The sequence below is a fragment of the Protomyctophum parallelum genome (genome assembly GCF_964188405.1).
Source record: "Protomyctophum parallelum genome assembly, chromosome: 6".
Taxonomy (NCBI): domain Eukaryota; kingdom Metazoa; phylum Chordata; class Actinopteri; order Myctophiformes; family Myctophidae; genus Protomyctophum; species Protomyctophum parallelum.
In genome coordinates this window covers 27,561,836-27,589,799 of record NC_139701.1, presented here as the reverse complement: position 1 = coordinate 27,589,799, position 27,964 = coordinate 27,561,836, and the positions used below count along the sequence as shown (strand labels likewise).

Here is a 27,964-nt window from a genome sequence, read left to right as displayed (position 1 = left end):
ATCTCAATGCAGTGAGATTCTGGAGCCAGTGGCGATCCCATATCTTCAGAATCTGGGACCTAACGCCATCCTCCAGGATGACAACGCTCGCCTTCATGGACGCTTCAAATCGTCCATGAAGGAGTGGGGCCTGGCAGACAGCGCAGCATGCGAGTGTGGCGAGCCTGAGCAGACTGCCGACCACATCATTACCACCTGTCCTCTGTACAGACCTCCTTCAGAGGCTGGCCTCTTCCAAGTGGGACCAGAGACAATGGCGTGGCTTTCTGACACTGAGCTGGACATATGACGTCTAGGTTGGTGACCAGCATGAGGAGGAGGTGCCAAGCTGTTGTGGCTGCTTTTGGATCTTCTACCCACTACTGAGGTCCATAACAGTGTAAAAATGGTGTTGATTTTTTCCTTATTACTGTGGGAGAGTGCAATAATCAAATCCACTAATCAACTCAAAGCAAGGGTTTAATACCAACCATTTGCCATTTTGGCACATTTTGTGGGGGCGCTACACAAATGTTTAGCATGTTTAGCAGAATGCCTGATTCTTACAATCTATGCCTCGTTGTACAGGTGACGACGATCAATAATTCAAATGATATAAAACATCATACCAATTGGTATTATCAAAGTGGAGAAATAATGGACCAAAGTTAAGTTTATGATTTTTTATTTCTGAGTTTATATTTTTAAATTGTATCTTTTTGGAGTTTTTATTACACAATAGTCTGATCTTTTTTCATCCTATACCTGACAAATATACCAAAGTACAAAAAATAACTATAACTAAACTAAAACTAAGCATTTTCACCAAAATAAAAACTAAATAAAAACTAGCAAACCTGTTCTAAAAACGAACTAAAACTAACTAAATTAGAAAAAACCCTGCCGTGGTACAACAACACAGTAAAAGAAAACAGCGTGGAAGATGAAAGTTTTGAACTAAAGCAGTCATCATATTTGACATTCCACTGTGTGTGTGTGTGTGTGTGTGTGTGTGTGTGTGTGTGTGTGTGTGTGTGTGTGTGTGTGTGCGTGTGTGTGCGTGCGTGCGTGCGTGCCTGTGTGCATTTCTGCACTGATGTGTGCATGTGTGAGTGCGTGCACATCATATACAGTAGGACATGCCATTCATTCATGTGTGCAGGCTATGTGTACTGTACATCTGCTGCTTGTCTCTGTCACATCCTCTCCTGTCCACAGTGAGCAGAATGATTGGTAGACATCAAACAGAGATCTGAAGACCTGGGGGTTAACTCTACAGACTGCAATGCATGTGCACTTCATTATTTTGATAGCTCCTTCTTTAGTGACTATTATTTGGCTCCACTTCCGCTTTATATTTTACTCATGATAGAAATTCCATTGCTCCAGACTGTATGATGGAAGAAATTGCGAGAGGCAACAGTCTGGCAACACGAGACTACCACGTTAGGGACGTTGTACAAAGTCCAAAGGATTGACAAATCATAATGAAACAAGATGGGGTCTACTAACACTGTGGCCTCCGTTTGAATTTCAGCATATTCAACACTGGGATGCCATTTTGCGTCACAGTCATGCATGACAGTGATACGTTATTTGCCTCTACATTGACTTCCAGTAAAAAATTAAACATACACAACGTTCAATATTTCAAGTATGAAACATAATTACGTGGATGCATGCACAAGAAAATAGGTGATTGTGTAAGTCGTTTTCTAAAATCATTATAAAGGGCCTCTAAACAGCAGAGCGAGGGCCTCTAGACAGCAGAGCGAGGTGAATTATATTCCACTCATAGGGGGCACCACAAATGCTGAGGTTATTTCTCCACCAAATTAGGTACAAATGAGCAAGGTATTTATTCCATACTGTTTGACTGTAATTGCCTTCAACTTAGTAGGCCTATTTCTTACAAAAACACCATATATCATTCATTAACGCAACAGCCAATAAACGCATTTTGAGACCCAGCAGATTGCACCTCCCAAAGCACATTCACTTCTGCCCAAAGAGGTGCAAAGAGGTACAAATTTGAAAAATAGAAACGCTATTTCCCCCGCATCTTCCTCGGCTTTGCGTCCTGCCTGTTGCAACCCACGACTGACACTGCCCTGGGTCGGCTAGGCTACCCATGCCCGGCGAAGACCAGACGTTTCTAATTTCATGAGTGCGGATGCTCCTTTATTTATTTTTTTTCCCTCCAATTTTATTCTAAGCCTTTTATCATGCATCTCTGTGTGTCTCTGCAGCTGACTTATGGTTTTAGAAGATGGCTTAGTTTTTATGATGCATAAAATATACATAATCTACCCTTGGCATTCTACCTGGCACAAGTCTGAACAGTCGGTGGCAGCATGCGCTACAAGAGGTAAAGAATATACTGTACTACTGCCATGAAAAACAAATGGTCTGGCTTAAGCCCTGCACACAGTATGTCCAAGAAGCTTTGGCAGCCTGTTTATTCCCATTCATCAGGCGTGGAGGAGTAGATCATTCCTAACCATGCATCATCGAAAACACTAATCTAACCAACAGAAGAGAATCTGAAGCAGACTGAGATGAATGGACAGGCAGACAGACTGACAGACAAAAGGGCAGGAAGGGAGATGGACACCAATCAGACAGATCGCAACCAGGTAGACAAATGCAGGGAGGTGTACGGACAGGCGGGCAAAAAAAAGGTTGACATATCGCAGTTGAGATGAAAAACCATCTAAGTCCATAATAATTATCCATAATGTATCAATAATAAGTAAGGGGTCAGTGGGGTCAGGACACATACTGTAGGCCTTTTCGCGGAGGGGTCAGAATAAATTATGGACCTAATGGGGGGGAGGTAGTTTAGAGACCAGGATTACTGCATGTTTTTGTGAGGGTACCTACACTAGGGGACACAGGGAGAACATGCAAACTCCACACAGAAAGGCCCTTTCGCCAACCCCGCCTCAGGTATGGGCATGACGGAGGAGAGAGCACGCCACCAGCATCCCCAGCGGGAATCGAACCCAGGACCTTCTAGCTGTGAGGCGACAGCACTACCGACTGTGCCACCGTGCCCCCCTTCTCATTACACTTTTAAACCCATCTTAGAGTTCAAAGCCTCCAAGTGTCAACATCAAACTTTGCCCGTTCTGTAAGAGCCAGGAACTATGGATTACTGTAATATGCATGGTGCTAATATTATAGATTGGGCGAAATGTCAAAGTTACATCTGCAATGTATGACATCAAATACACCAAAGACTTCAATGAGCAATTGAGCCTCTTTCAACACGCTATTTATTACAATTATTCATGAGAAATGATTGATACTCACCCTCAGACCAGGGAAACCACCAATGCCAGTCCCACCAGCAGGCCCCTGTGAAACATCACAGCAACATCCTAAGTACACAGGGCAGGACACTTAAAGTAGCCTACAGCAAGCATTCCCCTCGCTAATGTTTCTACACACTGAAAGAATGTATAATAGACATATGAAAAATTAATTTCCTATTTGCATGGCACAGAGTTAGTCAATAAATCCCAGTAACTGTCATTTGCAAGGCCTCACCTCATGAAAGCCGAATTGACTGAATTTTAAATGTAATCATTGATAAAGGATTTCATAAAACCCCTATCAAATGCATGGAACCCATCACACTGGCAAATGAACAAATCAAATGAAGTCTTACAGGGAGCATAGGAGAAGTATGTATGAATGCCACCCTCACAGGCTGGCAGTAATTGTACAAGCACCAACATGGCAATATTAGATGCAGTAGTGCAGCATGAATTGCAGGGTCTAATGCAAAATATGCTGGTTTTCAATCACTTTATTTTGCAAGCAGCAATCCTATATTCTAGTCACAGATCAAACATAATCCAAAACCTGACACGATGTCTATCACAGCATACTGTACTTTACTGGCCAATAAAGATTGCTAGACTGACTAAACTCTGTCCAAGTATGTCATCCTAATATTAATAGATTACGTATTGTTTTAGCACCGGTTTCAAAATGTTACAGAATTCTTCGAGCGAGTGTGGAAAAAGCGAGGACATGGCTGAGAAGAGAGAGAGCTAGAGAGAGAGAGAGAGAGAGAGATAGAGAGAGAGAGAGAGAGAGAGAGAGAGAGAGAGAGAGAGAGAGAGAGAGAGAGAGCGCATTATCAAGAGTGTTGGACATAGACACAAAGACAGAAAGTGTTCTGAGTTTGGTACAGATGTGCCATGTGTGTTCTCTTCATTTCCCTGAAGTATTTTGCCTGGCATAACGTACAAGGTTCTATCATAGCATGGTGCACATATGCACCTAATTTACTCCTCGTTTCCTCTAGTAATTGGCAGTGGCACAGCACTTAAAAGAGTGGAGAATAATCGTCAGAGAATAGAATCAGAATAATGTCACATCTGGGAATACATTTCTTACCAAGAATGTTCTTCACCAATGTGTTTGTAAAGGTGTCTACTAACATATCCGACATTGGTTTCTATTCAACCACCTTAGGGGAATTTTTGACAGCTGCTGAAAGTTGGGGTACCATCATCAACAACCAATATAAGGCAAAATGTTCTAAATTTCATTATGCTTTAAGTAGCATGTGACGTGTCAAACTAGGGGGTTTTCATGATTCTGAATCCATTCCAAGCATTAATTAGTTTTGCAAGAAAAACACTCCTTGTGCTAAAAACGGCTATAGCCGTCATCACAAATGTGATGAGGTCAGCACAAATGTGATGAGGTCAGCACATTTGGGCACATTTGGGCAAGTGGCTAGGCCGAATATAATGCTACGTACAGTCTCCTTGATGGAAGAAGAGAGGACACATGACAGTGAAAGAAAAGGGGTGAGGAAAAGGAGCAGAAGTAAGACTGTAGAACGCAGCTATTTTCAAATAGCCGGTATATATAGTTAAAGTGGTCATTGGTGCTATATTAACTCCCCAACTTAAGAATTAAGACCCCACCTTGAAAACCCCTGGCGTAGAGGGGGGATTAAAAAGGCCAGGAAGGTGAAGAAGAAGCGCATTTTGTTCTTACCTCATTGCCGTCAGGACCGGCTGGCCCCCTCTCTCCAGCAGCACCAACAACCCCCTTTGGAGAACACAGATGACATACTCTTCAAGTAAACATATATCTGGCTTGTGGGATTGACTGGAACTAGCCAATAGGTTATCTTTTAATACAGTGTACAATACAATCTTTTTTTTTTTTTTTTTTTTAAGATATTTTTTTTGCGGCTTACGCCTTTTATTGATTTTTGAAGGGACAGACAGTAGGCTGACAGGAAACGGGAGAGAGATGGGGGGATGACATGCAGTAAAGGCCGTGTCGGGTCCGGGAGTCGAACCCGCGGCACACTGCGACTGGATTACCAGTCCGGTGCCCAGACCGTTACGCTACGGCCTGGGCCGTACAATACAATCTTGTGTTGTTCAAAACAGTCATTCATGAGTAGTAAAACTCCTGTTTTCATAAATTCACAGATTGTTTTTAGTACCGTAATACTGTACATGATCATGACACTAGATTAAAGGTTCCAGTATTGGGCAGTTTGTGTTACCTCGCCGAAAATAAACATTTCTAAAGAAATAATGTATTTATAGATCATTGTCACTTTGGAATAACCTGCCTTGAAACCTCTGTTTCATTTACAGTAAATTAACAGAACAAAAATAATCTAAATTTCCATTTCATCCAACTCAGTAGCTTCTTTCACAGAGTTTAGAGTGCTAACATTCACACCCACCGAAACTAATTTACTGTAGCCTAAGACAGCCCAGTCTTGAAATAACAAACATGTAGAGTTACAGAATGAGCATGCTGGATTTGAAAATAAGATGTTTTAGGTGATGTGATTGGGACATCCTGGGAGGAATAAAGTTGAGACGATGTGGTAATCACATGCAAAACTACTCTTTGACTGTAGGGAGACAGATTTGAACTGCATATGCCTCCTGGCAACATGCTGGGGAGCCAATAGAGGTCTAAGCGTGTGAGATTAAAGATCATCCAGCTTTACAGACACTAGGCCTTCTGCAGACTTGGCATCTTTAACACAGCTAGAGTCCCTGACATTTGTTTTGAAAAGGTTTTAAACTCTCAAAACGGGCCCACACTTGATACTTCCATCTGTCTATGTCAGAGTCACGAGAGAGGACACACACACACACACACACACACACACACACACACACACACACACACACACACACACACACACATACATACAAATACATACAATACTCCTTTTATGATGATTTCCTGTTTTTTGTTAAATGTACCTATTCTGCATACTGTTAATACATCAATCAATCAATCAATCAATCAGCACATGAGAGCAGTGCAAATAATGTAATGTTAATGTGATGGATTTTCTGTTGAGGTTATTTGGGGATATGACGACAGATGGTTCTGGAGTGCATACAGATTGGATACGTTTGTTCTTACTTGACATGGATAAGAAACAAGGGGAGCAGTACAGTATGAGTTGGATGTTTGTAGAGCAGCAGTAGAAGGTGGGTGGCAACAGGAAGTTCTTTGAAAATGCGGATGACAAAGAGTCCTCGCTGGCAGATAACAGTGGGGATGATGAGAAGCTCACATCTCTAATGCGTTCGGTCGCATGCTGTCCACAACTGTTTGGATCCTCTGGAAGAGTTACATATAATATTGTCTTTGCTCCGTCAGTAATGTTTGACTTCTGGCACTGCATGCTGTTGCATTAGCACATTTGCAGTGCACACAGCATACAGATGAGGCTCTCTTTGATGTCCCGGGGGCTTCCTGTGTGTAAAGTATTACTTTTCTTTTTAAGAGAACCTTATGTACACGTTTATGTGTTGCATAACACGCTCTGACGAGTATGTCCTTCCCTGTTCGGTCATGTGCATAACTGATGCACTCCAGATGAGCACAAATGGGCAATCACACCTGCAACTTCCCCCTCCCCCAACCAACCATAGAAAATGACTCTCCAACCACAAATTGGACCAGAGTTATTGATAGATGCTGACGACATATTGTATGCCTATTCTGTGTTGGAAGACCTCAACTTTCAATGTGATGACAATAGTATTACCTGTCTTCCTTTGTGACCAGGCTTTCCAACAGGACCAGGAATGCCCTAGGAAAGGAACCAAAAAAGATTAGGAGAAAACATAAGAAAACAGTAACGTGTTGAAGTGTGCTTCTGTTAAGTAAGTGTTTTCCTAACAGGGTGGGAGAGTCAGAAAGTAATTTTTATATATATTTATTTGTTTATGTGTTTGTTTTTGTTTGTTTGTTTGTTTGTAAAAAGGCACGTGGGAAGCCCGCCACCTACTTTGATTTATAACATTCTTTCAGTAGTGCAGCAAACAATGGACATGAGAAAGAAATATGCTGGCATGGCGTCAAACTCAACCGCAATAGCGGGAGGGCGATGCGAGTGTTGTACTGTACCCCTTTGTACTGTACTGCACTCCTTAGTATTGTACTGTACTGCACTTCTTAGTATTGCACTGTACTGTAATGTTGTCCTCTGTACTGTACTGTACTGTACTGTTATTAGTGTTGTTATTATTATTGTTGTTGTTATTATTACATGGATTATTGTTCTGATGTGAGCTTGTTTGTAAATGAGTGAGTTTACAAAGAAGCTTATTGTTATTATTATGATTATTATTAGTAGTATTGTTATTGTGATTGTTATTATTACATGGATTCCAAAATTGCTAAATATAAAAATATATATTTTTTATTATTGACATTTTTACAAACAAATAAATAGGCTAGTTACAGTAGCTAAGCTGCCCACTTAAGCACCCTGACCACACCCAGCACAATGGCATTAGCACCCCTGGCTAGTTACAGTAGCTGCCCACTTAAGCACCCTGACCACTGCAACGATGACATTAGCACCCCTCCCCACCCCAAGGATGGTCTATATGTGAGGAATGTTGTTTTTCCAGTTCTAGATGGGAGATCATTAAGATGCTGCTGCATCCTGTATTAAGATACATCCTTACTTCCTTCCTTTCAAGCAATGGAATTTAATTGAATGCCTGGAAATGTACCATTGTTTTGTTTGTAACTATATACCCCCTTTGCCCCCCGTGGCACCGGGCCTGCAAATCCAAAAGTAGTGTGAATATTTCCACAGCCTAATTACTAAAGGATAAACTATCAGTCTTCTCCGAAATCTGTCAATCTTTGTCAACTCTGCACGTGTTGACAACGCATTGTAAAAGTAGTGTGAATATTTCCACAGCCTAATTACTAAAGGAGTGCGACTGTGGGGTGACAGACATACAGTCTGACATACAATAGGCTACACGTGTGCACAGTTAATAAACAATGACCTAATATGTCCAGAGTTCTTAAATTAACATAGTTGGATTTTAACAGAAAGACAATGCCATAAATCAGTCAAAGTGAGTGACAGACTCAACAGTAGCACACAGCATGCAAGGCAGCGATGCATGCATGCAAACATGTTTCTCCAGCTGAGATTTAGTGTCTCCATCTCTCTCTGGAAGAGGTTGCACATGACCTATACGGCCACACTGAGGCGCTCCCACACAAACACATGAAGCTTCAGCTGACACAAAACAACACCATGCTGTTTGTCCAAAACACACAATAACTCCTCTCCCACCGACGTCATGTGTTCATTTATCTTTAGCCACATAGACTCCATTTGACCCAAATCAACACCAATGCTAGCCTGTTTGTCCAAAACACACTATCTGCTCTCCACGTTTCTACTTCGCCACAACCTAATGTTAGTAACAAATCTATTGTTGTAGATTGTGAGAAAGGGATGTCAGAAAGCCAAGCGTTGTCAGTTTACTCACAGCACAGCACGTCACTCCTGTCAGCTAGGGTTGAGCTGCAGGGTTGAGCTGCTTAACGACGACACTGTCTGTCAGGCGTACTGTAGTAAATATAGGACTAATATGTGCATGGAATGGATAGTGTGTGAGTCTGGTTTCAGCGCATCAACCCTTTTTTTATGCGTAGCTTATATATAGTTTATCATCCGACCACAGGCAGTAATTAACTGAGCATTTACCTTTAAAAAGGTGACATTAACATTTTGATATTGATATTATTATAATGACATATTCTTCTTATATTGTATCCCCACTCTCAGTTTATTCACCCCCGTCCTCTCTCTCTCTCTCTCTCTCTCTCTCTCTCCCTCTGTGAGAAAGGGATGTCAGAAAGCCAAGCGTTGTCAGTTTACTCACAGCACAGCACAGCACAGCACCTTCACTCCTGTCAGCTAGGGTTGAGCTGCAGGGTTGAGCTGCTTAACGACGACACTGTCTGTCAGGCGTACTGTAGTAAATATAGGACTAATATGTGCATGGAATGGATAGTGTGTGAGTCTGGGTTCAGCGCATCAACCCAGCACACACTCGCAATTGCGGATGGCGGGCGACGCGACACACACACACACACACACACACACACACACGCGCACACACACAGGGCGATGTGTGGATAAATCACTGAGAGTTGGGAAATGCGCATGCAAGCACAGAATGCACGGGCGTCGCCACGTCGGGCGTGCAAACGATTAAGCACGCACAGGCAAATGTGTTCAGAAGTACAACGATTAAGCACGCACAGGCAAATGTTGTCAGAAGCATCTGTTTCGGTTTCGTTTGCGCCACGGTTTCGTTCGGATGACTGGGCTCTGTGCTGCTAGTGCTGCTATGGAGCAGTGTAGAGTAGGCGTGGCGCTGGCTGCCTTAGAAGGGCGCGTTCACGACATTGAGGGGTAAGAAACCATCCCGGTCACGTGGTTCATGTAACGCGTGTCACTGTACTGTGAAGGACTGGCCAGTCTGGCCCCAACATGACGATTTTGACGTAGGCTATTGAGCTTGCACAACAGCGTGTTTCACAAAAGTAATATTTGTAAAGTAAATAAGACATTTGAGTGAATGCAATGTAGCCTATATGTATTCTGGGAGCGTGCAGAAATTATTTTGCATAGAGAGATGTGTGGTAAAAGTGTGGTTCGGTCGGAGAAAGAGTACGGATAAAGGCAGATAAACGGCCATGTGCTTACTGTATGTACCCCCTGTCTATTAGGGTAGCAGGATACAGAGCAAGGATTTAACTGTGCTGTCATTCAGTCTTTGCCTCATTGAAAAGAGATAATTTCCTTAGCTTATGTACCGACTTGAACCATAGAGTCCCTATTCTGTGGCAAACTCCTGGTGGGGGCATCTTACTGACAGGTGAGTCAGTATAGGATACGACAGTAGTGACAACACAGAAATGTGTGTGGGGAGGACTTAATTGGCATAAGAACTCAATTAGAGAGAAAAAGGGGTAAAAAATACTTGGCTACTCTAAATTAAAAAAATATTTGGGGGGGTCAACAAAGAATATACGGTCTAAGTGTATCTAGCTACTATTGAGGTTATTAATACATGTTTTAGTTTATTCTTGTCAAGCACCTTCTACTTTTGCCTCGTATGGCGGCTACACAATAGAATAGCAAAATTACTGACCAAGGTCTGCAAGCATTTAGCGACTCAGAATCTGAAAAGATCTCTTGCACAATTTATATTGGAAGAGAGCCGAGTGAAACAAGCTGATGACAGCTAAATGTTAAAAGCAACATTTTGAAAAGAGTTTGCATTTGCCAAATATAACATAATAGATATACAATACTTATACAGTACTTAGCAGAGTTAAAATACAGATGAGATTAATGATAATTTTTCCAAAGATAATATTAAACCTTAGCACTGTCAAAAGACAGAGACTTTCAGACACAATTAAAACAATATCACTTACTCTCTCTCCTTCCAGCCCTGGTGGCCCAGCTACACCAGGAGGTCCAATAAAACCCTGGAAGACAGTTGCAAAACAATATATTGTATAATGGAGGACTGCACATTTTGCACATTGCACATTTTTCGTTGTGTTATCAATGTTACTGATTAATTCTCCATAACTGTACTGAAGTACTCTGCATTTGATTAAAGCTCCCGGCAACCACGCATCTCAAGCTGTTGTGTGTAAACAACAATATACTCTTGGCCAAATTGAGTGGTTACAAAGGGCTGGGAATGAAATACATTACGGTATGAGCAGATACTGTACTGTACTGTAAAGGTTCATCAATATTAATAAAACCTACACACACTGACCCATTTTAACTGTCATTTTCAGAAATGTCAGCTATTTTCACTAGTTTTGACACTCTTGTACAAATAGGGCATTAATTAAAGAAAAACTAATCTGCCTGACAGTGACAATATGGCACTGCACTGTGCCCTATTTTCCCTTATCCAGCGTGTCTTTTAAAAAAAAACCCTTTTTCTTCTGTGTGTATCTACAGCAAGTGCAACAGTGAAAACACAGGGACCTACAGTATAATGTGCCACATGGCATGCTTCAGTGCACAAGAAATATGTAGGGATTTAGATGTAAAGCCCATCAAAGCTTTACAGGATAGTGAGTTATGGACGGCCTGCCTCTCAGGTGGCTATTGTAACTGGAACTGTATGAAGTACTGGTCAGCACGATCATGGTCCGGTGCATCCCTTTCTTGTCTGGGCTGAACGCTCTCTCTTTTGGGCTTACACACCATAGATCATGTCTTATCTTAATGCATATGGCTCGGCATATGTCTCTGTCTCATTCTCTCCCCCCGTCCAATATACAGTAACCACCATGTCCCCGGTCTCCCTGGCGTTTGTTAAGGTGCACAATAAAACCATCGTGTTGATTTAACACAAAGGATTTTGCTGTGTGCTGCTGCATGAAACAGGGATATTTCAACGAGCCATTTAAGTCATGACCAAGAAAGTGAGCTCACTCATCCATCCACTAATGCAGCAATTGAACCCCAAACCAAATTAACCCTATTCTGGGTATGTATTTTCGGCAAAGAGACCCCTGGTGCACCTCGGTCAACAAGTATATAAGGTATAAGTGGCAGTGGAAGACTTGTCTGTGCACTTATCTCAGTGGCCAGAATATAAACAGTTATAACTGAAATGGCATGTAGAAAGAAGCCACGTAGCCACAAATTGGTAGTGCCAGTGCAGGTCTTCGCATTTCAATTGCATTTCTTGGCATTCCAATCGCTATGCAAAGAGTGTTAATGCTATTCTGGCAGCACTTCCAAAATTGCGAAAACTAAAGGAAAAAAAATGAATCTGGGGGGAAACAAATGGATAGCAGTCAGGTTGCCTTGTATGTTTTGGTTTCCTGTACAAGGGGAATCAAATCCCTAACAAATAGACAGGGAATGGTTGATTTCAAATCTCATAGTTTTATCATATTGTACAGTACACAAACCCTTGTGCCTCTTATTCTAGGGTCAACATCAACTAAAGCATATGTTCTTCTATTCCAGGTATTTGACTACACATTTACAAGCTCTCCTCAGCTCACTCACTGCTCATCTCTTTCTTTCACACTTCTTTCTTTGTGACTCAGTAATCAAGATTTTCCTTCCCGAGTTGCATACACTCTCCCTAACTCCCTTTTCTCTGTGGTGGCTCACTTCCCAACCACCCCCCCCCCCCCCCCTTTGTACTCTCTCCCCTCCCCTGTTCCTCTCTCTCTCTGTTCTACGGTTCTTGTGGCATGCCTGCTTCCTGAGGAATGAGCCATGATGAGCGGAGCCAGACAGCCTTGTTGAGAGACAACACAGACCCTGGGCCAGCCCCACGAGGAGCCTCGCAGCTCCCATCAGCAGGTATGTGAGAAACGCAACTCAGATCCCAGGACAGTCCCTCCGGAGCAGGGGCTGTGGGCCTGACACTGTCCTAATCCTTTCAGGAAATGAAGTATTCACTCTGGCGCTGCCGAGGGCAGACAGACACAGGGAGCGAGCTGTACTTACACGGACACCTTTAGGCCCTGGGTTACCTTCTGGCCCAGCCAAGCCCTGCAACAAAGGAGAGACTTGGGTGAGGAGGGGGTATTGTCACAGTATGCACAGTCTCAGCGGCGGTCATATTTCACATGGTGGGGGGGGCAAATCTAAACACATCAGTCACACAGAGCTGTCAGTTTGGTCTGATAAGAGAGATACAGTAGGTTTGACTGACAGACAGCTAAGAGAAAACACATGCGGTTCACACTCTTGAGAAGCAATGTTATACTTCCTGGTTATGCATGGCTGTGGAATGCACACCGAATGCACATTCCAAAGTGTTCACAATTCATCATCACAAAAGTTGTCATAATTGCATTCATTTGATTAACACAGACGTGTTCAGTGGTATGCATTTCCTTACTTTAGGTGGCACATTTTGAATTAAATATTTAGTAATATATAGTCCTTCTGGACTACAATTTGTGATGTTGGATTGTGGGTAGAACAAAGATGAAGGACCTTTTGCTCAGTATGAAATGATAACAACACTGCTCTGTGCTATTTATTTGGATATTTCTTTGAGGCATTCTGAGTGGAGCGGTCAAGAAAAACCCAAGAGGATGGATGGAGGAGTCTGAAGCGTATTTTTCACTGCACCTGCCTGCCAGGGTAACCTGCCGCCCCGGCCTCCCCCGGAGGTCCTGGCACGCCCTGCAGCACAGAGAGAGACAATGGAAGGAGGGTTAAAGAGGGGGAGAGAGAGAAAGGGACATGAGTGGAGAAAGATGAGATGGATAGATAAAGTGAAAGAGGAGGAACACAGAACTTTACCAGTATTGACAACTGAGTGTTCCTTCCCTGTCAGTTACTGTGCCAGGCTGTCAGCTGTACCCTCACCCCTTGCTTATTCCACTGTCCAACACTACATAAAGTACTACTGTATATGCCACTGGTACGTAGATTACTTATAAATTATGTCATGGAAACTATAATTATTTCTAGCAAATGCATGCACTCACAGAGCTGTTAGTGTTTAAATGAAAATACCATTGTTATGTTGAACACACCAGCCTTTCAAAAGTCTTGAAAACAAAGAAATCCCATGATGCAGCAGAGAGCGTCCTCTCTGTTCACTGTAGTTGTCTGATTACACCATGGATAGAGACAGACCTGGCACTGAAGTAATGCCAACACCTTGCAAGACATTAATTGCCAGTTCTCTTCTAAGCCTACACTTTGGTCGTGAACATGTGTAGAAGGCTGTGTTACAGGATGTGTAAATTCTAATTGCTAGTATTTTGATGAGGTGAAGAGTTTTCCATCACAGAGAGAGGGATAAACGGAGGATAAAAGCAACCACTGACTGGAGGGGACAGCTGAGACACTGAGGTAATTGGCTGCTGACACACAATCCACAGCTGTGTGTGAGTGTGTTTGGGTCCGTGCATGTGTGCTGCTTGCATGCGAGTGAGTGAGTGAGGCACATACTGTATTGCTTTTGCTTAAAACTCATTCACTACCAAAGACGTCTTTTGACATCATTCTTTCCAAAGCCGACACCGCCAAAGACGTCTTTTTGGAAGAGTGTGTTTTTTTTTTTTTAAATACGCTAGATGGCGCTCTTTGCTAACCGTTTGACTCTCATTGCAACCAGGAATCAGGAAATCATATGATCACGTTACTGCACTTTTAGAAATGCCTTTATCTCAGCTTCTGTGTCTGTCCTCTTCCGCATGCACGCACGCACACACACTACTCTCATGCACAGGCACTCAACATTACTCACTTGCTCTCCTGGTAGGCCCGATGGTCCTGGATAGCCCTTGAGACCCTTCAAACATAAAGAAAAACTCAATTATGACCCACACAATCTCTACTTACAATAACTACTGCTAACAAAACATATCACCAGAGGAAGACTGCCAGAGGATTTGTTGAATGAGGGTACATGACAGTGCATGTGTGTGTGTGCATGTTTGTGTGCATGTTTGTGTGTGTGTGTGTGTGTGTGTGTGTGTGTGTGTGTGTGTGTGTGTGTGTGTGTGTGTGTGTGTGTGTGTGTGTGTGTGCGTGCGTGCGTGATGCATCTGTAACCTTCTAATCTAGGGATGGGATCTATCGACTAATCTAAGTTGCTGATATACAGAAAGAATACAAAAGGCATAATATATTCCGTAATCAAATGTTTATTTGACCGAGATACAGGGCCAGGCAATGGCATCTTTGTATAAAATTAAATGAAAAGTGCACTGTCTTGGCTGTCACATCACATGCAAAAGCAGAGACGTTTCTGTGGCTGGTCACAGACAGCATTAAATTCACAGAAAAATGCCCAATGATGGAACCACAGAACTTTCAATTAATTGTTAACTGTTACGTTTATTTGAAGAATATCTTAGAGGCTTAACTATTAATATCATGTTCTTTTGGAATTTTGGTCCAATGGCTATACAGTACAAATGGCCTTTGCAAAGTTTGGGGAAAATGTATTCAGCATACAACTAGGTTCATCATAGTGACCTGCACATTCAGGTATGGGATACAATACAACTAGGTTCATCATAGTGACCTGCACATTCAGGTATGGGATACAATACAACTAGGTTCATCATAGTGAACTGCACATTCAGGTATGGGATACAATACAACTAGGTTCATCATAGTGACCTGCACATTCAGGTATGGGATACAATACAACTAGGTTCATCATAGTGACCTGCACATTCAGGTATGGGATACAATACAACTAGGTTCATCATAGTGACCTGCACATTCAGGTATGGGATACAATACAACTAGGTTCATCATAGTGACCTGCACATTCAGGTATGGGATACAATACAACTAGGTTCATCATAGTGACCTGCACATTCAGTGATTCAGGTATGGGATACAACTAGGTTCATAGTGACCTACACCTTCAGGTATGGGATAAGTTATTTGTCTAGCAAAAGCCAGGCTATTCTCACGCTGGCACATCCTGTCAATTGAGGCACGGCTCTCTTAACTAATGAGCGGTGCGCCTGTCACAGACATGCGCAGAGCAAGTTCAGTCAGGAAACGTTGCTGCAGTGCCGGCTGTTCATTGTGCCGCCTCAGCATCACGTTATCATTTACCTGATTCACTTCATCCAATCGCACACTCATTCGATCTTCATACTGGCTATTTAAACTGGAGGTTTGCACTGCTCAATCTGCCTACTCGTACTGACTTGCAGCATGATGAAATTGAAACTGTGTGGGTTGAATTAATTTTCAAAAATGCTAAATCAGTATTAGTTGGCACAGTCTATAGACCGCCTGACCAGCATGGGTTCTAGGATATTCTTGAGGGGTGCTTAGCTGGGGAGGAACAGAAAATCCTGTTTTTTTTTAAGAACACGTTCTGAAATATATCCATATATGGAGATATAGTTTTGAGGTTTGAGGTCAGATGTAGGGTTGCTGGCCAATAGTGATGATATCAGGGATATCCATATATGGGCTTAACTGCGACAGCAGGTCACATTTACTATGACATCAGGGTCTCCACATCTCCATCCCTGATGATGTCACATGATGTCACGAGACCTGAGCACCTTGATGGAAATGCTCGATTCCATAGTTAACTGTGACTTTCGGTCGCAACAAATATATAAAAAGAAAAATCTAATTTGTATAGCAAATTAGCATTTGTAACAAAATCCCAAAAGAACATATTTTGACTTTACATTTTTTGCATTGCATTTTGATGCACCCTACTGTACGTGCGTGTGTGCATGTGTGCATGTGCCTGCATTTGTGCATGTGCAAAATCTGCAAAGTATATAGTATCCACAAATCTGCACAGTTACAGTATACAGTATTTTCAGCATGCAGTTATGCAGAAAGCAGACACTTCAGCTGTCTAGTAGGAACTATCTGCTACTTCCTTCCTGCAGTCAGCAGTCCAAGGTTACAGTGAATGACCATTGACCTGGTGTGGTCTGAGTCTGGCTGTCTATTACAGACTATATGTATGTGCGAGTACGACTACATGTGACTGAGGGTCAAAGACAACTATATATGCATATACCGGTAGTTTTATTTTCTAGTTTCTGTTTTGATTTTAACTGCAAGACCATGCACTTTGGTAGAGGTTTGGGTTGTGTTCTAACTCCAAATGTGGACAAGAAATCAAAAATAGAATAAAAAAGAAATTGATCATTCAAAATATGCTTGTCATTGACTTACATTGTACGCTGAAACAGCTCTCAAAGTCACTCTTTTAGTATGTAAACAAACACAAAGTTGATTCAGACAATATAGAACATCACCAAAACTCATACTGTTTCATATTTTTATAGAAAAATGTTAACTTCCTGTTGATTTTAATATTTGAAGATCTGGATCGGATCCAGTCTGGGTTATCTTCCTAATAAAAATGGCAAAATCAACAGGAAGTTAACATTTTTAGAAATAAATAAAACAGTACGAGTTTTGGTGATGTTCTATATTGTCTAATCAACTTTGTGTTTGTTTACATACTAAAGAGTGACTTTGAGAGCTGTTTCAGCGTCAACGTGGAGCATATTTTGAATGATCAATCACTGGAGCAATTTTCTTTTATTTGTTGTCCACATTTGGAGTTACATCATGGCCAGGTAATACATATCCCAAACCTTTACCAAAGTTCTCTTTCCTTTTAATGAACAAAGGGTTAAAAACTAAATTGTAAGGCCTGGGCCGCTGGCATAGAGGTTCAGGTTCGAAAACCCCGGGTTCGAATTCTGATCCCGACGACCTTTGCTGCATGTCACTCCCCATCTCTCTCCCCATTTTCTGTCAGACTACTATCCTATAAATAAAGGCATAAAGCCCCAAAACAAATCTTAAAAAGTGGGATTTTTCTTTGACAGTTAGTTGGTGCACCACAACCCACAGTTTTGTTTGTGCAGCCAAACCCTGCAGTTAGTTAAATAAGTACTTATTCTCTGTGAAATAAATGTATTGTTTGTTAAATGTGAATTTTTCTTCACTTAAGATCTTTTGTTTTCCCTCTTTGACATGATTATCAACAACAGATGTTTACAGCTCAGAGTCATAAGGTCAGGGCCAGGTCAGTGTCTTTTTGGGACAGCACGCAAACGTATTTGAACGGGACCATTGAGACCGAGACCACTTCCGAGGTTGTGACATGTAAACCTTCACACTCAATAAAAGGCCCACTTGGGGGTAAAGAGCTTAGGCCCCAAGTCAGTCATTTCCTCTGAAAATACTTGGCGGGGGCACAGTTCATGTGCTGGGTATATTAGGTTCAGCTACTGCAAACACTGAGACGGCCTCCTGGGAGTCAAGGTGAGGGCCAGGTATGTGAAGAGCAGACCCAGAGATTCAATAGGAGGCTACATAGTGAGCTACAGTGCCATGCAGACACAGTCATCTATGGGCATTGACAAATGGGCTTCCTTGAGAGGCCATACATTCAAGTCTCAAATATACCCTGATACTCAACACAAGGCTTCTATTACTCCCAAGTAGTAGACTACATATTCAAAGGACAATTATCAGCTTGGTACAAAAGAAAAGATGAAATAGAGGTCTGTGTGTTTTCAACTGTTTTGTGTGTGTGTGTGTGTGTGTGTGTGTGTGTGTGTGTGTGTGTGTGTATGTGTGTGTGTTTATTGTGTGTATGTGTTTGCCTGAAATTCTTGCTTTGGTGTGGTATGACATTTTCTCATCTGAGGTGGCAGAGGATATTGAGCGTGTCATTGAAGCCAGAGTGCCTTTCCTCTTTAGGATGACCTTTGGCCCTGCAGCCTATCAGGTTCAGATGAGGCAGACGCCTGTCCAAAGACATTGGCTCCCTTGGACACGACACATCCTATCCGCCAGACAGATGGACAGACAGATAGAAGAGAACCCGAAATAGAAGAAAGATTGACTGCTGGTGTTTATTTCAGAATAATGACTAGACTCATTATACCTTGCATATAATATATTAAAAAATACAGATAAGGAGGGAGACATAGCGAGATCCAATTGGCGTCCATAGGTAGGTCGGTAAGTCAGGGATTTTCTTTTTTTTTTCTTTTGAAAGAATCATCAAAACACAAGCAGGTTAACAGGTTGAAACTTACTGGCGGTCCTGCAAATCCATCTGGACCAGGCAAACCTGATGGACCACGTTCACCCTGGAAACCAACAGACGAGAGAACAATCATATGACATTTGCAGGAAAGTTGGAGAAAACACACTACCAATAGCACAGAGAGAGAACATAGGTGGTTAGAAACCAAAATGTATGAAGCATAGAGTACCAAAGTCCTGCCCTCACTCCCTTTGGAACACAGTTTTTATATGACACGAATCACACGATATAAAATTATTTCATTGGATGCGGTGCTCTATTGTCATGATGTCAGACTACGGTGCTCTATTGTCATGATGTCAGACTACGGTGCTCTATTGTCATGATGTCAGACTACGGTGCTCTATTGTCATGATGTCAGACTGCGGTGCTCTATTGTCATGATGTCAGACTGCGGTGCTCTATTGTCATGATGTCAGACTGCGGTGCTCTATTGTCATGATGTCAGACTACGGTGCTCTATTGTCATGATGTCAGACTGCGGTGCTCTATTGTCATGATGTCAGACTACGGTGCTCTATTGTCATGATGTCAGACTGCGGTGCTCTATTGTCATGATGTCAGACTGCGGTGCTCTATTGTCATGATGTCAGACTGCGGTGCTCTATTGTCATGATGTCAGACTGCGGTGCTCTATTGTCATGATATATGCAGATGATTCCCCATCTCTGTATACATTATTAGCCTACTGTATGTCTAGATTCTGGGGACATCTGAATTCAATGTATGGTGGTGCTAACAAACAAGTTGATTTTTTTTTAAATATAATTTCCACCCAGGTTTAGCCCATTCATTGATTAATTTAGATGTCGTCAGATGTATGAGTTGGCGGAGATCTCTGATGGTCTGTCTACAGTATATGAAACTATAGGGTCTAAATGTCTCAATTGCACTGCAGATGTGCTAATATGTATATTGTATCTACTATACAGATTAGTTAAGATAAAATATTATTATATATTGGGCGGGTATATACTGTAGTGTACTATATAGTATTGTTTTTGGGGAAATTAAAAGACAGCAAACAGGGCAGATGGTTGAAAAGCGTGGTTCTACCTCAGATGAAGTCTGATGTTGACTTTAATGAGATCTTGTGCAAGTGACTTCTAATTGAAAACAGATGCCCAGCAATATTTAGCTATTATGAAAAATCTGATAAGGAGGGTCCAAGGAGGTGAGGAGGTAAAGAGCGATGACGAAGACAATCTGATAAGGAGGGTCCAAGGAGGTGAGGAGGTAAAGAGCGATGACGAAGACAATTTTTTCTGGCAGACTTGCACAGAGACAGACAAACATGGTGGAAAATAGGAAGTATTACTGACAGCTACCCATCTATGTGCAATAGAATCATACCCGGAAGTTATGCGGGAATGCCTACTGAGTGGCAAAAAACTGACTTTCTGGCCTTGACAGCCCATACATCCAAACAGAAAAGTCCTATTTGATTGCATTAAATTACCATTTTTCCCATTTGTTTTCAAAAGACTCTCTCTTCAATCTCAAATTAGCAGTCATTCTCTCCATGTCGAATATTTCTGAGACTATCTGGAACCATTCATCTATGGAAGGAGGATCTACCTGTAGCCATTTCCGAGTAATGGCTTTCTTCCCTGCAGCCAGAAAGATTTTCATCAGATATCTGTCACTTCCCATAATTTCATCTGGTAAATCTCCCAAATATAGCATCAAACAAGAATCTAATATTTGAAAGCCCAGAATCTCCTGTAATTTCTCTGTGACATTTTTCCAAAAGGTGAGAATTTCAGAGCAACCCCAGAAAAAAAAACATGATAGTGATTTACATCTACCTCTCCACAGTTTCTCCAGCACAACTGGGATATTCCAAGCTGTTTTGATTTAAGTTTTGGAGTGATAAAAAATCTAATAATATTAAATAAATAAAATATAATATTATTATATATTTTTTTATTTTTTTTAAATATATATATATATGTTTATTGGTAATAGGTTTCAACAATTTAGTACAGTTTGAACCCCTCACCCCATCCCTCCCCCCAGTTATCGTCATTATATTTCGTTTTGACATACGCACACACGCGTGGCGCACATGCATGCACGTGCACACACTTCCTGAGTCCCAGTGAGGGGGAAGATAGCAGTCAACAGGAGGGAAATTGTTTGTGATGATTGATCTAAACAGCGGGAGTAGTAGGGTTAGTCAAGGTAAAAAGTCACATGACAGGTATCAGTGTCTAAAGAGTGATGAAGAGATGAAATTAAGTGAGGGTCAAGAGAGAGTACCGTTGAAAGAGAGTCTAGGTAAATATAGACAGACAGATCCAAATACAGAGAATGAGAGAGGCACCAAGAGAGAGAGTGTGAGAGAGAGAGAGAGAGAGAGAGGATACAGAGAGAGAGGATACAGAGAGAGAGAGAGAGAGAGAGAGAGAGAGAGAGAGAGAGAGAGAGAGAGAGAGGATAGAGAGAGAGAGAGAGAGAGAGAGAGAGAGAGAGAGAGAGAGAGAGAGAGAGAGAGAGAGAGAGGGAGAGAGAGAGAGAGGATACAGAGAGAGAAAGGCGGAGAGAAAGAAGCGAGGGGAAAAGAGAGGGGGAGGGGGTGAGAGAGATACGGACAGATATAGAGTGAGAAAGAGAGATACATGTAGGTGACACTCCAGAGTGAAAGGGACTGAGAGAGTGATAGTTAAAGTAAGGCAAAGTTTATAAAGCAGGTTTCAAAACAAGTGTACAAATGTACAAAGAACAAAATAATAAAAAAGGGTAAAACAGTAGAGAGTACAAGCTACAGAGGCAGATAGAGATAGAGATGGATACAGTACATTACATTACCTTCTCTCCTTTTGGAGACTGGCCTGGTGACAATCCTGGGTCTCCCTTAAAACCCTGCCATGGACACAGAGAGAAACGGGTCAGGATGCAAACCAGACTACAATGCGTCACATTAAACCCATAGAGACGCTACAGCTCATAAATTCAGTCGTTTGTTAATTTTCTTGCAATCAACAACTTTACAAACATTTTTTATATTTCCTTTCAAAATCATAACCAAGAACTGATGTTCTGACTTCTGACACAATGTAAGGAGTTTTGTTTCTGTTTTAGTTTTTACAGTACATTACCATGTGCTAAATCCATTAAATACAAGTTGAAGCCCACACACTCTACCTTTACTACTAGTATTTGAGGTCACAACCCATTTCCCACACTTTCCTCTGAGGACTTTAAGGAAGGAGGCTCATGTTTTCTCATAATAGAAAGTGACAGTTGTGGAAAGCACCATTCACACTGGGTAAGATTTGCAGACTTTTAGAATGTGTGGGCCAGGATCTGCCGGCTTTGGAGACATCACTTGGCCTTTCTGAATGATCTCTGCCATTCATCCTTGACTTAGGGCCGTCACGGCTTTCTGCCAGTCTGAACAGCTTCACGTCAACTGTGAAGGAACCCCCATGTGACATATTGACATAGGTGAAGGTGAGGACTTTTTCGTAAGCTTCTCTGACAACTGACAAGTCTGACATTGACTCACTCTGAAAAGAATGGAGGACTGAGAAGCAAGACTTACCACTAATACTAAGGACTTACTGTAGTGTACAGCCATACATTCTGCTAAGTTTTGTACTTAACACAAAGGTAAAATCTTTTGAAACAGCAAGATGCCCCCCCCCCCCCCCACCCATTTTTAACATAAGCTTTTAGAACATAGCTATAACGATCCAATGTATTCTCCAGACATGCAACCACACACCCACACATGCATGTAGTTACCGTAATATCATTGATGTTCCAGTATAAATGGCACTACACACATCAGCACTACCAAAATCCCCATGCTTTTATGTCTAATCTACTAATCTGGAATTTATGACAATATCTAACATCTGACATTTCTAAAGCGACCACATTTTGCTCTGTGAGAAAATGACACTTGGCAATTATGTAAAAATGTCTTTGAAGTTTCTGACTTCATCCAAATTGTTTGTCAGCCCACACCACATGTGATCCTAAGGAGCAGAGAACAAGTCCAACAGTCTGCCAATGTGACTGTGAGCCATGTAAAGTACTTTACCATGGAACATCAATATGACAATTTAACTCACGCCTCAAGACATTTTTAGCCTACAACTTGAGTTGGGTCAAAGCTAAATCTGAATGAATTTCTATTCAAAACCAATGAAACTCTAGAATCTCACTGGCAAGCTCTATAACGACCAATATTGTCTATCCCACAAGACTGGTTTAAAACAAAATTCTTCAACAATTTCTTCCTAAATGAATTCCTACAGTATATAACTTTTGTGTCTAGGGTATCTGTATACAGTATGCTACGCCAGCCGAGCATTGGGTTCCACATTATATGCATTGTAGTTCTTCCGAGAATACTGGACTCTGTGACGCACAATTTCCTCAGAAAGACTATTCCACTGAATTGCAGGCGCCACAGAGAAATTTATATTTACTCTGTCCCAGCCAAACATAAATTATGAACAGGTCTACTCCTACCTTAGTTTGCATGAAAGGAAGTGTTTCTGGAAACCTAGAACTGTCTTGTTTCCTTTTTTTTGCTGGAAAATCTATTAAATCTCAGCATGTACCAGTAAATGTTTTCAATCAAAATCATAGATTTTTCAGTAGTCTAGCCATTATAGATGGCTAGACTACTGCAGAACCACACCGCAAAAAAACAACCATTGTCCCAGGATGATGTTCTGCTAATTGTCACTACACTGGGTTCCATGCTATGGCTCAACTGCAACAAGAGGCCAAATAAATCAACATAAGTTTTGTCTTACATTATAGCATATTGGTGTGATAAGCCTGACCTCCAGAATGTGATGCTGAAACCAAGGGTTCATGTTGATACTCTCTTCTCAGTAGCTGTCCAGTATCCATCAGTGCTGATTACCTGCTGTTAACAGGTATTATACTCGCTTGGATTTCAGCATCACATTTCAATGGCTTTGACTGATGGTCATTCAGGAATACACCAGCTCAGGGTGGGAAGGTAGAAATCCCACAATAACAAACTAATGACAATGAGACAAACCAAGGTCAATTTCTGTTTGAAAAGTGTCAACAGGACATGGCTCAGAGTTAAAAGTGCTTTTCAGGTCCCTCGAGCATAGTGTCATAACATTTCTGTGCTTAAAACACCTATGCCTTTTCAGCTTAACACCAGAGACCAAAAACACAGCTATGCTTGTTGATTTATTCACTGGATTTCACAATATGATATGTGGCCAAATGGAGACAAAGAGTTCTCTCTATCCTGTCCTACCTCCACGCTGGGTTTGGGGTCTGAGGATGACTCATCAACAGATCACAGTGGTATTATAACCAATGATTGATTGAATGTGTGTGTGTGTGTGTGTGTGTGTGTGTGTGTGTGTGTGTGTGTGTGTGTGTGTGTGTGTGTGTGTGTGTGTGTGTGTGTGTGTGTGTGTGTGTGTGTGTGTGTGTGTGTGTGTGTGCGTCTGTGCATGTCATCAACCAGCCTCACAAACAGTCACAGCAAGTTCAAAGGTCACACCAGAACACATCCATCCATCTCCCAGTGGTCTGTTTGACTAATCAGAGAGGGAAACAGGACATTCCTCTCTTTATGTGTGCCACAAAGTGGGCGGAGAGAGATCCTAACTCAAAAATAGTGCTACATAAAGTGCTCTGTTCTTTAGCTGACGGAGCAAACAAGTCCATGATGTATAACATTGAAAGATATGAGAAAGAATAAGGAGAGGTGGGAGGCAACAGAACCCATCGTTTTCGGCTTAGCAATTTCCTCCCGATTGCAGGGTGTGTGTGGCAACTCTGTGGTTGCAATTTGTCCCACAGCTACCACAGATGTCGTCATGGTGCGGCCCACATCCTGGTTTGACTGTGTCAACATGTCCTCTACATCTGGTCCCATCCGGTGGACACAATTGATCAAAACCACAACTGCTTTTATTTAAATTTCATCATCTATCCATGTATTTGCTTTGGACACCCGCTTTCTGTGGGGACAGTTAGCTCTGTGATCAATCATTGAAGAGCCATGTTCGGTTCAAAATTGGAAATCAAATCTCCTTGGAGAAAGCGTGCTGCTTTTTGGTAACTTTTTCTGGCAAACAACCGCACAGCAGATACACCGCTAATCTCAATGATGCCCACCTACAGTATATAATGCGTCTGTGTCTGGATTAAACACACAATACATGTACCCACTCTGAGCATCTATCACCAGCTTCTTTATTAAGGGACTTACTTCTCTGCCATGTTAATGCCATTTGTTGAGCAATTTAATCCAAGGCAGTCATGTGAAAGCATCCAGTTTTAGTGTGGGTGGCAGCCCAAGGGGAAGAACATTGGCCTAATACTGTAGCAGGTCCCTCTATAAAGCCCCGCTTAATGCAAAGAGCCATCAATGAATGCTTGTTAGTAACCAGAAACAGCTGGGGTTTGGGCTATTTTCTTAATACCTAAATTTAGTTCCAAGAAGTAAAACAAACTCTCTCCGGAGGCCAAAGAAAGTTACAGACTTACAGAGATTGGATCTGCTGAGTGAAATTGAATGTCAAGTTAGCATCAAATAATCGTCTGGAATTCATTCATGAGTTTACATAGTTTAGTGGCAGATAACATAGGCATTCTGCTCAAAAGGGGAGATCTAGCATGACATTTCATGTCAGTCCTCGTAGAGTTAATTGAATAAGATCCTCACAGCAAACACTGGATATCCACATCACTGAAGAACTCACCTGGGACTTACATACGGACCAAACTGTGAGGAAGGCACAGCAATATAGCTATTATCTCAGGGGTATGAAGAAGCTTGGTATAGACCCCAAGTGGCTTCACAACCTCAGAATTACTGGCAGTAGATTGCTTAAATAGCTTCTTCCCCCAGACAATTAGGCAAACGAATAGTCCAGGGAAAATAAAAATATGCTTTGAAAATGCTAATCAATGTAGTTGGTGTGGATTTCATTGACAAGTTAATTAATTATTTGTTGATGTCAATAAAACCATGAACTGGTGGCCCAGTCGGGGACGCTGTGGGCGTGTTCTCTCCTCTGCGTCATCAGTGCCCTAAGTTGGGTTGGAGAAAAAGCCTTGCTGTGGAGTTTGCATGTTCTTCCCGCGTCCCTTAGGCTAGGTACCCTCACAAAAAAACATGCAGTAATCCTGGTCTCTATACTGCCTCCCCCTGGTCAGCCCGGGCACCTGATGGAGGGGAACGGAACTAGTTGGAATAACGTGTCCCTTCGCGCTAGGTGAGTGTCCTACAGGGGAAACTCCCCCATGTCTGTTGACAAGAAGCAGCCTGCTCACTCCTCATGCATTGAAGGAAGCATGAACTTAGTTCGGGGCTCTCCCCAGGTTGGCAGAGGGAAAGTAGCGCCCAGGATTACAACTTAAGCAATTGCTACCGGGTGAAAAATGTGTTACAAAAATCGGGGGATAACATTAAAAAGAAAAAAAGAAGAAAAAAACATGAACTATACCCACTGCTGTGTGTGCAGCAGATTTTCCATTCTGCTCCTCAGAAAGTTAGCCTTCTCTTTCTATGTTACATACGTAGGTAATGATTGAAAGGGGTAGTTGGTTCAAACCTGGGATTGTTCAACTAGCTTCTGAGCCCTGCGGAAGTACTGTGGATACCATGTTTCTTCAGTAAAAGAAAAAAAGAGATTGCCGGGGGGCTCTTGCTGTTTAAAAAATGTATATGATGTTTTTAGTTGACGGAGAGTGGAACAATGTGGGTCCAAGCCACATGCTTACGTATTATCTATAGAGGGTATGCACGTGACATCATCATCAAACCAGGACGTTGTGCAGGAATGCCTACTGAGTGACTAAAAACTACTTTCTGGCCTTGACAGCCCATGCATCCAAACAGAAAAGTCATATCTAATTGCATTAAACGATATTAAACAATGTTAAACTCACTTTTCCTGTCACTTTGCCACTCGATTTGCCATTCATTCATGCATGCGCATACCCTCTATTATAGCTCAAATAAAAATCATACAATAAGGCAAAGGCATAGAAATACCTTAAATATCTGTAACTACTCAAGAGGATTACATGCCTTAGATATCCAGGTATCCATTCAATAAGTTGTAGTTCCCATGCTCAGTATATCATCCACAATAACCCATTTAGGACAGAAATGTTATGTTGCTACAGTATATACTGTACATAGCAACAAGAACCCCAAAAGGGGTTCCCGTCCTGACTGGGATAAAGCACAAATATAAATACCGTTAGGTGTGTTCTATTTAGCAGCCTGTTACCTCTGATATAGAACCATGCTACAGTATGCTGTATGATACACGGAAGTGAGAGGGTCACTGTCATTTTGCTTGCAGCATTGTAACTTTGTTTCCAGGTTGCTGCATTATGTATCTCCCACTAAATGTTTCCCACTCACATTCAAAACAGTACTATAAAAGGAAGCAAAGACGCCTTTATGTTTCAGGTAATCAGAACCAAGACATTAATTGATGTAATATAAATCAGGACCCACATCAGCATGATACTTCCTCTCTGTATGTATCCTCCAATGCATGAAACAATCTTAATTTCTCTGAAAGCAGTGTTAAAATATGTATGGTGGTAGCCTTAACCACTTAACCACGTCAAAAACTCAACCAAAACTGTACATTGTTTGAATACACTGAGACATGTGCTTTATAGGGCAGGCCAGGTAGTGTCAGATGATCACTCTGAGATCACAACTTAAAGCAACACTTCCCTGGCACTTAGACAGTGGAACACCTGGATAGCAGATGCCCATTATCACACACTGAGTAAGCCTACAGAAAGAACATGAAAATACAACCAGACAAAAATAAATAATACAATGGATAACCTCAGGGGGAAAAAAACACATGAGGTCAGCCATAATATATAATAGCATATCTTGTCAATGATACTACTTTCAACTCTGCCTCACTTTAGACTCAGTATCAAACTCTTAATACAATTATAAGCCATTACAACCATATTTGTGTACACTATATCTATATATTTATATTATTTTTTTAATGATTTTTTTAGGGTTTTATTTTATCCTATTTTGTATTTTCCTC

At 41.7% G+C, this 27,964-nt stretch overlaps 1 protein-coding gene across 2 annotated transcripts in view; it reads right to left on the bottom strand.

The window, feature by feature from the left end:
• The window catches only part of LOC310859763 (uncharacterized protein), a 137,952-nt gene that overhangs the window by 69,326 nt on the left and 40,662 nt on the right, over window positions 1-27,964 (bottom strand). For both annotated transcript variants that reach the window (XR_014569337.1, XM_083766472.1), the window contains exons 6-14: window positions 21,720-21,773; window positions 18,898-18,951; window positions 14,586-14,630; window positions 13,457-13,510; window positions 12,824-12,868; window positions 10,762-10,815; window positions 7,043-7,087; window positions 5,002-5,055; window positions 3,295-3,339 (exon numbers count right to left, since the gene is read on the bottom strand). Coding sequence is in view for 1 of the 2 variants with exons in the window: in XM_083766472.1 (XP_083622598.1) it covers window positions 3,295-3,339; window positions 5,002-5,055; window positions 7,043-7,087; window positions 10,762-10,815; window positions 12,824-12,868; window positions 13,457-13,510; window positions 14,586-14,630; window positions 18,898-18,951; window positions 21,720-21,773 (450 nt within the window). In the remaining variant the exon portion in view is untranslated. The remainder of the gene's footprint in view (window positions 1-3,294; window positions 3,340-5,001; window positions 5,056-7,042; window positions 7,088-10,761; window positions 10,816-12,823; window positions 12,869-13,456; window positions 13,511-14,585; window positions 14,631-18,897; window positions 18,952-21,719; window positions 21,774-27,964) is intronic.